The sequence below is a fragment of the Silurus aristotelis genome, assembly GCF_946808225.1.
Source record: "Silurus aristotelis genome assembly, chromosome: 1".
NCBI classification, from domain to species: domain Eukaryota; kingdom Metazoa; phylum Chordata; class Actinopteri; order Siluriformes; family Siluridae; genus Silurus; species Silurus aristotelis.
Genome location: NC_139574.1, coordinates 1237361 through 1249860, shown reverse-complemented (window position 1 = coordinate 1249860; position 12500 = coordinate 1237361). Strand labels below are relative to the sequence as shown.

At 39.1% G+C, this 12500-nt stretch overlaps 2 protein-coding genes across 6 annotated transcripts in view; both read left to right on the top strand.

The window, feature by feature from the left end:
* The window catches only part of LOC310729041 (calpain-14-like), a gene marked incomplete at its 3' end in the record, with an annotated part of 11614 nt that extends 5020 nt beyond the window's left edge, over positions 1–6594 (top strand). The window contains exons 5-13 of one of the 5 annotated variants that reach the window (XR_014534440.1): positions 293–426; positions 587–761; positions 1560–1634; positions 1767–1852; positions 2769–2843; positions 3797–3954; positions 4395–4558; positions 5160–5534; positions 6110–6594. Coding sequence is in view for 4 of the 5 variants with exons in the window: in XM_083547010.1 (XP_083403136.1) it covers positions 293–426; positions 587–761; positions 1560–1634; positions 1767–1852; positions 2769–2843; positions 3797–3954; positions 4395–4570; positions 5347–5534; positions 6110–6125 (1083 nt within the window). Of the gene's footprint in view, positions 1–292; positions 427–586; positions 762–1559; positions 1635–1766; positions 1853–2768; positions 2844–3796; positions 3955–4394; positions 4621–4650; positions 4797–5159; positions 5539–6109 lie in introns of those variants that run through there. The other 4 variants (XM_083547010.1, XM_083547011.1, XM_083547012.1 and 1 more) reach the window with 4 other exon arrangements.
* Positions 6595–9720: 3126 nt separating this feature from the next.
* Positions 9721–12500, top strand: part of LOC310735723 (calpain-8-like) — a 29003-nt gene continuing 26223 nt past the window's right edge. Inside the window, exons 1-2 of the mRNA XM_083558756.1 lie at positions 9721–9908; positions 10549–10777. Coding sequence (XP_083414882.1) covers positions 10559–10777 — 219 coding nt within the window. The 5' untranslated portion in view covers positions 9721–9908; positions 10549–10558. The remainder of the gene's footprint in view (positions 9909–10548; positions 10778–12500) is intronic.

Below are 12500 nucleotides of genomic sequence, written 5' to 3'. Positions count from 1 at the left end.
TTACAGATACATTATATCCCTATATGAGTCACAGCTCAAATATCTGATATCAGGTGAAATGTTTCGTGAGTCATTTCCATCAGGATTCTATCATTCGTTCCACACTACAACCCGAAAACAAATGGCGGTTTCAATTCAATTTTGGTCTGCGATGATGGAACAGACAGATGCAGTCAAGGGTTCAGGAAACAATAAATAAAAAAAGAAAAACCAAAATCAGCCCAAACCCACGTGTACAGAACTTATTGTTCCGTAATGAGAGAGAGTTTTAATATTGTTCTTTTCTTTCCAGTTCTGGAGGTTTGGGAAGTGGGTGGATGTTGTGATTGATGATAAATTACCCACACTCGATGGACAACTGATCTTCGTTCACTGCAAAACCTGCAATGAGTTCTGGCCTGCGCTGGTGGAGAAAGCCTACGCCAAGTACGTCTCATTATATTCATGCTTATTTATGCTACAGGACTGATATGCTGTAGTGCCTCCTGTATACATCTACATGGTGTGTGTGTGTGTGTGTGTGTGTGTGTGTGTGTGTGTGTGTGTGTGTGTGTGTGTGTGTGTGTGTGTGTGTGTGTATGTGTAGAGTGTGTGGCTCCTATGCAGATCTTAATGGTGGTTGGATATCTGAGGCTCTGTGTGATTTCACTGGAGGAGTGTATCTCACACTCAGACTGGAGACGGATCATCCAGAGCACTGGAATCTCCTACATCGAGCAGCAAAACACAGATCATCTATGGGCTGTGGATCGAAACCTGGGGTATACATACACACACATACACACACAACAAACATCCTATACACACTCGATTATGTAAACACGCTCAATACACAACTAGCTGCAGTCTATACCTTTCATCATTTGAAAACATTTGGTGCCTCATAAAACAAAAAACACAACAAAGGAAACCCAGAACTGCTGAGCAGCTAGAACCCTGTATCAGACACATGTGGGACAACATTCTTCTCCCAAAACTTCAGAAACTGTTCTCCTTAGTTCCCAGATGTATACAAACAACAGACGTGATGCTCCACAGTGGGAAACACGGTCCTGTAACCACTTTTTGGAGACAAATTACAGCTATTAAATTCAAAAAGACCATATCATTTCCTTTAATTGTTTATATTCTCAGTTTAAACATTTGATATGTTGTTTTGTGTTCTTGGAAAGAGAATGTGGATTTATAAGATTTGCAGGTCATTGCATTCTGTTTTTTATTTACATTTTACACAATATTTTAAAAAATTGGATTTGTGCATATATTTGTGCTGCATGTCTACTAATAATTGAAGCGTTTGGTTGTAAATCCTGGTGCAGTTTATTGTTATAAAGTATTTCTCATTTACACCATAAAAGTTCCACCACACACAAAACTCCTGCATGGAGCTCAGTGAGGTCATTAGGAAATGTGTACAATCGCTGTCTCACTCCAGATGCAACTGGAACTGGATGTTACTATGGTGACAGGTGTTTCTAACACCTAAAATCACACCTGAACTTCCAGCCAATCGGAATCCACTATTCACACTGACCAGGGGATTGCATGTATTTTTCCAGGCCACTGCAGCTAATACAGAGCTTTCTAACGGGATAGTGGAGGGTCACGCCTACACCATCACTGGAGTTATTAAGGTACGAGTCTGACACTAAAATCTCTCCGGTGTCAGGATGTGGGACTGAACAGATTCATACCCCAGGCCTTGAGTGAATTTATATGTAAAGTGTGTGTGTGTGTGTGTGTGTGTGTGTGTGTGTGTGTAACAGGTGATGTGTGAAGGGGAACAGGTTAAACTGGTGCGTCTCCTAAATCCATGGGGACGAAAAGAGTGGAAAGGTGATTGGAGTGACAGGTGGGAATGAACGCTGTTTCATCATCGCTGATTTGTTGGGTTTTTTTCTGCTCTCTCACGGTGGCACGTGATGTTTAATCACACCGGGGGAAATGAATCATCAGCCCCTGTGGCACTCACTGTTCCACAACACTTGTAAATCTCGGAAATTATGGGGTTTCATCCGCGTTACGCTGCGTCAAGAGAAAACTATCAGGGAACACTGAAAATTATATAAAAATACATGAAATATTATTCATATTATTAACTTATATTATTATATTAGAAATATTAGATTGGAAGATTACACACTTCAGTCTGTCCCTTTTTATAAAATTTATTATTAAATGATTAAAATAAAGATCAACAGCTACATTATGTACAGAACATTGTGCCAGGGTTTTCTGTCAGTGTCCTCAAGTTGAAGTCCAGACGCTATCAATCACAGCGCACAGTGCAAGTGAACAAATGTAGGAAATAAGTGAATTGGAACACAACTATAAAAAAAGGCCGGCACCTGATGTAATGCACCGTATAGGAGATAGGGGGCGATCTTACACACAGCCATCTTCAGATTTACAGCATCTATATTACTGCATACTGAGATGCCGTTTACACCCCACAAGATTACGCCTTTCCAGTACAAACTTCTCATATGGGGGCGGAGCTTAACCTAGTTTAATCTGATTGGCCAGTGAGATTTGGATGGGCAGATCCTGACTGCAGTGAGTTTTGTGAGCAAAACAAAACCTCTAATATTTGTATACAAAATGTGGAAACCAAACACTTCACAACGTCACGTACAATCCTGACGCGCAAATACACTTCCATTATCGTCCATCTCGGGGTTTTTTTTCTTCTGAAACAGAAACAAGTCTTCTTATTACTTATTACTTTTATTTCACTTTTATTCAAAACATCTTTCGCTGTTCTGCAGGTCAGCGCTGTGGGGACTCGTGGACTCAGAGGATCGTTCAAAGCTGCTGGACAATAAAGACAATGGCGAGTTCTGGTATGTGCAGGGTTCCGTTTCATCTGCATACATTTTGGCAGCCTTCATTAAAAATGTGCCAATACACTGTTTTTGAAATGAAATATTTTGCATTTTTGCAGTTTCATTTGTTTAGTGCTTTTGGCACTGGATTATTATTTATTACATTATTCTAAAAAGCTTTACAGAGATAAAGAGGTTCTAAAGTTGGAATGTTTAAATTTATCACCTACAAGTTTGTTCCTTATAAGATTGAGTGATTCAGTGGTGACTGTGGTGAAGAAAAAACTCCCTGAGACTCCATGAGGAAGAAACGTTGAGAAGAACCAGACTCTAAAGAGAACCTCATCCTCAATATCGAAGGTCCATCGTTACAGTTTCATCCGTGTTGAGGTTATACACTGTTCTGTGAACAGTCCTGAGCACATTGTAGCAGACTGTTGATATTATAATCCAAATCCTTCCTCAAAGTTCTTGTGTTCTTTATTTAGAGACAAAAATGTCACATTTGGACTCATCTGTCCACAGAAGGTTCTTCCAGTGATTCACTGTTCAGTTCTTTTGTGCTTTTCGACCTACACAAAAGGACCATGCATGTGTTAAAAACCTTAAAAGGCTTGGTGTTTCCACACTTTTCACATGAATATATTTATTGATGTAATTCAGATATTTTTCGTAATAACGATTCATTTACACATTTAATTCTAAATATATTGATCCCAACAGAAGAACATGATGATTGTAGATCTAATAAAGCTTACTCAAGTTGAAGGAATGAGAATCAACTATCGCTCATTCAGCATCTTCTCGTCCCAGTTCCTGCAGGAGTCTCCACTGCTTTCTCCTAAATGAAACATTTACATTTATTCTATTCTGATACTGAAAGAAAACCTTCTCCCTAACTTATCAGATTAGTCTTCGAAACAGCCTGAAGCTTCTCCGATCTCATAAACCTGTGGCTGTTTTTTCTTCAGGATGTCAATGAATGATTTCTCCAAGAGCTTCACTACGGTGGATATCTGCGGCAAGTCTCCGGCATTCCTCGATGGATCCTCAGACAGCAGCTGGACCACGGTGAGGTATGAAGGACGCTGGGACGAGAAGACAGGCGGGGGATCCATGAAGTACAAACGTACGTACTGATGTACAGTTCTAGAGCTACTTCATTACTCATCACCAAAGACCATGTAATGCTTATGCAATGCTTGTTAGACTCAGAGCAGGACATACTAAAAAAACCAGAGTGTAAACACAGGAGCTTCATGTCCACAGCTCCTGGAGAGCTTTTGCTTCCAACACTGATCATTTCTTTATTATTTACTTTCAATTAATTAATGAAATAATGAAGTGGCTCTTTAGATCAGAGTTAAATGTAGACATGTTAAACAGCTTGTTAGGGTAAGAACACATGATCCAGGGCCCCTGGAGCAGAGAAGAAGACAGCTCTTGTTCTGGGGCCCCACAGTGACCCCTAGTGCCCTGTGAGAGGGTGAATAAGCGTTAGCAGTGGACATGTACATGTTGTAGAGATTATTGTAATCAGATAATGATGAATTCTGTCTGTATTTATAGAGAGTTTTTGGATGAACCCTCAGTTTCGGGTGAAGATTCCTGCCGTGGAGGAGAAGAACGCTGAAGCTCAGCTGCTGAACCTGCACGTGTCCCTCATGCAGAAACCCAACAACAGACACAGACAGCTTGTAGAAAACCAACCAATCGGCTTCAGCGTGTTCGCCGTGAGTGTGTGTGTGTGCGTGCGTGCGTGTGTGTGTGTGTGTGTGCGTGTATGCGTGCGTGTGTGCGTGCGTGCATGTGTGTGTGTGTGTAGATTTTAATGTGTTTTTAATACTACATTTAGTCATTATGTTAAGAATGAGCTTTTTCTGTCCTCCAAAATCAGCATCAGAGGAGTGTTTTATATTATTTATTTATTTATTTGATTATTTATACCGTTTATAATAAATAATAAATATCATTATATATAATATATATTTTTATTATTCATATTACTAAATTTAATTTATTGAATATAAATTGATTCACTTTTGAAGATTTACATTTTCCCATTTTTATGGAAGATAAATTTCAAATCAAACTTTGAGAAAAAACAGGAAGTGAATGAAGATCTAATGTGCCATAATCCAATAATAAACTACTCCATCTGAAGATCATAGATATTCTTCACTCTTCTGTTTCTGTGTCTGAGATCCATCAAAATCCAATCTCACATCAGACTCAACCACTGTTCTATTATTAATATATTTGATATAAAACACCATGTTTGCTGTGTCTGTTCCATGAAACCCATCTAAAATGTTTGTCTTCTTGTTCTCACAGGTTCCTCCAGAGGTACGTCCATCCTTATTTTTGATATCACATCCTTCCAGAAGGTCCCACCCAGCAGGGCTACACCCACTCTGATTATTCACTTTACACTGGACTCAGTGATCAGACACTGTAGCTGGTCTGATCTCACTAAAATGTTCTACACCCTAACGTTCTACATCTCCACTTTCTCCCCCAGCTGAAGGACCAGAAAGTGCTCCCTGCTTCCTTTTTCACCTCCAGCACTCCAGTGGTCAAACCAAAGCTTGAATCGAACTCCAGGGAGGTGATGAAGATGCTGAGTCTGAGCCCTGGACTCTACCTGGTCGTACCTTACACCCACACCCCCAAAGTGACTGCCTCCTTCCTCCTCACGCTGCACTCAAAGTAAGAGTGTGTGTCAGATATCTGAGTGTAAACCTGCTGCTTCACACTGTTATATGTGTATGTAGAATCTGTCCAGAGAATCTGATCCATCAGCCTAAAGATGTGTTTAACATTACTGCTTTATTCTCCACCACTGACATCAACAACAAGGTACCCGCTGGTCTTCTGCTGGTCTCCTGCTGGTCTTTGTTATAAAGTGCAAAGTGACAAAGTGCATTGAGTCAGACGCAGCTTGTTGGTGCTGGGATTTGAACCCACAACCTTCTGTTTAGAGATGATCATCTTAACCATTGGGCTGCACCTTCCCTAATAATACAAATGTACTACTAAGGAGAATCTGTTTTACTGCATGTTTGTATATAAAGGCTGAAGTGCTGGTGCTGGAGTCAGAAGTAAAGCCTCAGTGAAAACCTGAAACACCTCAGAAACGTCATGAGACTCTGTGGTTCAGGTTGTTCAGGTTTTCTGCTCTCTGTGGGAGGATTAGATCAAGATTAGACGTCTGAAATGTATACACATGACGCTGAGGATCTGACTGGATATGCTTGTAATGATCTGTGTTCTTTTGTTCTCAGGATTAAACCCAACTGATGACCGTGGAAAAAAAAAGAGAAAACCAAGACACAAATCATCCTCACCTGTCTGGAGTCCAGTCTGTGGAACAGATTTCTTTCCTTCTTTGTGCACTGCTGATGTCTGGTATAATCTAGAAAATATCTATAAGTGAAATCAAAACTGTTCTGATCTGATCAGCCAAACCAACCCGAGCGAATCGCATGGCACATCCAGGCCTGATTGGGTTTAATATTGTGCAAGATTTTCGTTAGGAAACTTGTGTATGTTGTAAACGTTGTTTTCACATTGTGTGGACGTGAGATTTATTTTCCAGCTGTTTGCCAACACACTCTGCAGCTCTATTACAACTTTACCTCAGAAACTGGAGACTCCTTCCATAAATATCATAAACACAATACGGAAAACTCCACCTCACTCACATTCACTGTTTTTTATGTATTATTCTGTAAATGTCAGATTTGTTAATAAATTCTCATTAAGAACACACATTTCTTTTCATTCTTATTTCTTATTAACGCATTAAATAAGAAGCAAAAGACAGACGCCATCTACTGGATATTCAACATATGACATCTTTAGCAATTATTAAGTATGTGACTTTATAGAAATGATTGATGTTTATGTGTTCATGAACTTGTGGATCACCTGAATGTTGATAAGCACAGAAAAAAACCCTAATCTCTAGAGTTTATTATGTCTTTATTTATTATATGTGTCCTGTTTCTGCCACGAGCTGAACCCATTCTCCGGCACTGGGTGGTTTATAACCTTTATTACTTTTGCATTATTCTCAGAGTCACTCGTCATTAAATGTCTCTACCCCTGTGAGATATAACAGGGCGTAAATATTCAGAGTCGTATTCATGTTTGGCTGAGATCTTGTATTGTGGACGAGAGTCTCGGTCTTTTCTAGTATCACAACGACCTTCTGGAGTTGAGTTTAGGACCCTGTGGTGGTCAGTTCATGTGTGAAATGATTTTTAATGCTCCCTGATCCTCTCTTTCACCATCTGAACTTTCAGCATTGTGAAGAAAAAACCTCTCCAGATGATATCATTTGCAACTTCAGTACATTCCTATCATCAGCTGACTTGATTTTGTTGCTGCGTGATGTTCCTGAGTTGAGACCTGAGGAACATAAGCAGCTCCAGATCAGAACACTGCTCCAGAGGTGTGTACACAAACATGAAAGTCCACTTTCTTCTCAGCCTGACACAACCATCACTGTAGGAACAGGGTCACTCAGGACTCATCTAGTCACATGACCATTACCGCATCACTCCACACTTCAGTTGAGAAAGATAGAGAAAGAGAGAGAAAGAGAGAGAAAGGAGGTTAAAACATAATAAAACATTAAGTAATTGAGCTTTTATTATTATTAATCTTTTATAATTCACCCTGCTGTACCTGTAGCTTCAGGCTTGGGTGGGCGGGGCTTATGGGTGTAGACTTCACTCATTGTGTCTTGTGTTGTGTGTGTTTTAAAATTGCAGCCTGATACCAGGGATGGTAAAAGTCCACACATCCTTCACTCAGTAAAAGTGCAGATATTGAGGTTTTAAAAGATTCTGGTAAAAGGTGAAGTTTTGACTGCACTTTGTTACTCAAGTGAACTCAAGTTTTGACAAGCACTTTGTTACTCAAAGAAGTTTGAGCTCTGACATGTTCTTCAGTATAAAGTAGTGATTATTACTACCTGTTTTAGTGTCACACTGGAAACTGAACCTCACGTCATATTAATATTAGGAATGTCGATCGATTCAAATATTTAATCGCAATTAATCGCATGATTGCCACAAGTTAACTCACGACTAATCACAACTTAATCCCACATTTCTATCTGTTCTAAATGTACCTTAAATTAATACTTCCTTTTTAATTCTCTAATCAACATGGACATGGAGAAATATTGATGCTTTATGCAAATGTATGCTATTATTAGTGAAACCGAACTCAACATAGAGCATGAAGAGTAAATATCTTGTAAAAGTTTTAAAGTAATGATGGTGTTTTAAATGACAGAAATTATCAGGAAACCAAGCAGAACTGTTGCTGTGTTTCCACACGGACGGTTAATGAGGTGATACTGGAGAAACTCTATTTGTTTTAGATGTGAATTAATTTATTTAAAAGTATTATTATTATTATTATTATTATTATTATTATTATTATTATTATTATTATTATTATTATTATTATTAATATTATGTCTGTGGGGCAAATATTCACTGAGATTCAGGTTGTTTTATTTGTGTGCGTGTGTGTGTGTGTGTGTGTGTGTGTGTGTGTGTGTGTGTGTGTGTGTGTGTGTGTGTGTAGAGAAGGCAGAGAGCGCCCCCTGTCTTTTTTCTTTATTTTACAAAAGCACAGCGTTTTGTTGTTATTATGAGTGTGTACAAATAAAAGTAGACCCTTCATTCAAATATTCAAAAGATGTATTGCTTTTATCTGTACGATCATAAAAGGCAGAGTAATTTATAGCTGTTTTTGGCGTCATGAGGAGAAAATGCAAAAAATGCATCGACATGTTGGTCGACCCTCAGAGGGATAATTGTGTAAATCATGGCAGATTTTGGTGCTGATCTGAGACTCGGCGCATCAGTAAAACAAATGTTTAGTGATTATAAATGATTTTTTTTGTAGGAGTTTATTTATTTGTTTATATCTGAGTAAAGAAATGAATGTATCCAGACTGAAGATCCACCATGTAGAACACAAGCAGAGAAAAGACGATGATGATCAGGAGTCATTTTCTCATCACTGACTCCCTCTGTCTCATCCACATTAACCCCAGACTGCTTACTGCTCACTGTGAGATTCAGAAGTCTGGGATTGTGGTATCGTCTGCACTGATACCACAATCATTCAGATTAATATTACACTCAGTCCCCCATAATGACAAAGTGAAAAAAGAATTCTATAAAATTCTCTAAAAATTCTGTACATTTGTTCAAATAAAAAAATAAACATCACATTTCTTTAAATATTCAGACGCTTTACTTTGGGTTTGACACAACGAGCTTCATGCACCTGGATTGGGGGATTTTCTGCCATTCTTCAGGGCAAATCCTCTTCAGCTGGGGCAGGTTGGATAAGGGGTTGGGGGTTGGGGGGTTGGTTGGGGAGCCACTTTCAGGTTTCTCCAGAGATGTTGAATAGGGTTCAGCTCAGGGTTCTGGCTGGCCTGCTTTAGTACATTCACAGAGTCGGTGGCTTGTTTGGTGATCTGCCTTTTATACAGAGGGGTGTGTCTTTACAAATCATGTCCAATCAATAAACTTTTCCACAGGTGGACTCCAATCAAGGTGTAGAAACATCTCAGTGATGATCAAGAGAAACGGGAGGCACCTGAGCTCATTCTTAAGTGTTGTTATAAATGTCCATGTGATATTTCAGGTTGTTTTTTTATTTTATTTTAACAGTGTAGATTAATGAGAAAAAAAAGAAGAGGGTCAGAATACTTTCTGTATGTACTGTATATAAATAAATATATATATAGGAGAAGGTGAGTAAATGAACATCTGCTCTGTGGAATGAAAGTTGAAGCCCACAGTTTTATAGAAATGAAACCCCTCCCACATAAACACAGCTGCAGTCTCCTTCCTGTTCACTTGATTTAAAGCTGTTTTTAACAAGAAGTGAACGATTCCCCAGGGGACCTGAGAGCTGAAAGGATCACACCCTCACACACACACACACACACACACACACACACACACACACACACACACAGAACTAACAGACAAGAGGCAACACTCAGGTGTACACACACACACACACACACACACACTCACTCAGGTAAGAACTATTTTTATATTTTTACTCAATTATGAGAAGGAACTAAAAGAAGGTGCCACCTGATGCATATTATTGTTTGTATAAAAGTGGTGAAAGTGTGAAGATGAAGCTGTGGAGCATTATGAGTTCCTGCAGAGCTCCATGGTTGAACACTAAGGACATTGTGAGACTTATTAGTTTTGATGGGACTCCATGAAGTTTCTGTGGTCAGTAACCATGCTGAAGCTCAGAATGTCTCTGAGAGACCAGTGTTCTTTTAACAAGTTTTTAAAACAACCAGTGGATCACTAAAACCATTAGATCCTACAGAGACCTCCTGAGATCCTGTATAGAACATCTCAGTTTAATCATATCTATGTAGAAGTATATAAATATTTAAATGTAATCGCTTCCCCAGTTGTTTTCTCTCTCTCTCTCTCTCTCTCTCTCTCTCTCTCTCTCTCTCTCTCTCTCTCTCTCTCTCTCTTTCTTTATCTATCTCTCTCTCTCTTTCTCTATCTCTCCCCTCCCCCCATGAAGTTTGGAGTCAGGTCAGGAGATGCTTATTGATGTTGTACACAGTTCCTCTGTTCCTCGGTAGTAAACTGTGTTGATTAGCTTTAGTCGAGTCTACAGGTTTCTGGTGTTTCTCTGTGCTCAGGTTTCTCCACATGGCTTCTCAGAAGAATAAACGCCGCAGGGTGATTGAGGCCAATTCTTGCTTAAGCCCGCAGAACTTCCAGGACCAGGATTTCCTAAAGCTGCGTCAGAAATGTCTGGATCAGAAAGTCAAGTTTGTGGACGATAAGTTTCCTACAGATCGGCGCTCCATCGGCTCGGGCCTGCTGCCCCTCAAAACTGTGGCTAAAGTGGTGTGGAAGAGACCTTCGGTACGTTCACCTTCACCACTCAACTCATACCTGCACAACATTTTCAACAATACAGTGTGTGTGTGTGTGTGTGTGTGTGTGTGTGTGTGTGTGTGTGTGTGTGTGTGTGTGTGTGTGAATATATTTATAAAAAAACAAAACGGTTGGGGCCACACCCCTCTTAGGAGTGAGTGCAGGCTGTGTGGAGGAGATAATGGTGGTGGTGGTGGAGGAGATAAGTGCACATCAGTGGAAGGAGAAACTCCACCCTGTGAGAATGTGTGAAAGTGTGTGAGATCAAAATGAAAACATTAGTGACCTTGTAGAGAAACTCGTCCATGTCAGAAGAATAAAAGTCTACTTTTTGACATCAAATCACCAAAACTCTGAGAAGATTTGATCTATTTTGGAAGAGATTCCACAACATGAGGAAGAAGAACTCTGTACCTTTTCCTTTTAGTTTATGTTTGCCATTCTGGTGGGCGGGGTTAGGGTTAGGGTTACTCTTTACTCTTATTGGCTAATGAGATCTGGATGTACAAGGATGAATATTGTAAAAGTAAAAAAGTGCTCTGGATGTTCAGGATTCAAATCCTGAAATTGAGTTTATCTTCCAAAATCTTTATATGGTCACAGCTTTTAGTGCTTCCTAACGAGTTTCTTGTCTTTATAAAAATAACAGTGTTAGTTTCTAAATAATCTTTAACCTGAGGTACTCAGACTACCAATCTGTCCTGCTGGGCCCCTGAGCAAGGCCCCAAACCCCAGTTGTATAAATGAAATAAATGTAAGTCTTTATGTAGGTACTTTATTTTATATAATTGTTAGAATAGATTTTATTCTTCTCGTCTCCTGATTTATTCATGGACACAATCTTTATTCTTGAATCTTAATAAATGAAAGTGAACATGTTTGTAGCTGGAAATAAGGCGAGTAAAAAAGTTGCACTAGCAACAGAAACAAAATTATTTAGCACAGGAATCTCTGTTTTCTAGTTTTATAATATTATTTAGAATTGTTTTGTATTTTATAAAGTATAAGTGTTTTATAAGCGGGGAAACGTGTCCCACATTAACGCTTAGCCTCATGTCCTTGTCTGGGGGTTTTCTGTTCTCTTGTGTTCAGTAGCTTTTTTTCTGCTCACACTGTTCCAACACGTCTCCCACAGACACACACACACACACACACACACACACACACACACACACACACACACACACACACACACTGACTAATGAATTCTAACCAACCTACAGTCATGTTCAAACCTGCGTGTGTTTTATTACAGACTCTGAAGGACTTTTTACACAGAAAGATCAGGAAATGATGATCAGTGTCTGTGTGCGATCTGCAAAACTCACCGAAACACAATGCAGTTGTTTTGCTGCAAATCAAATACATCTCAGAGATACTGCACTTTTTACACAGATTCTAAAGTAGAGTTTTAATCTCATTTATTTCAATCACACACAAATTTAACAAATGTTTGGCATTGAGTAATAAATAATTATTAAAGGTATTGAAATAATAAATATTACAATAAAAAAAGGTTCAGGTGATTTATTTATTTATTTAATGCTGATCCACTCTTTATTATAGTCTCAGGCTGCATAACAACCTGATTAATAAAGACTTTTACTGTACACACAATCACACAGAGAGACACACAAACAGGAGAAAGCATACAGATTTACAGACAAATGGATAGTCATAAAGACACAGACAGAAATCCAGACAGACAGGT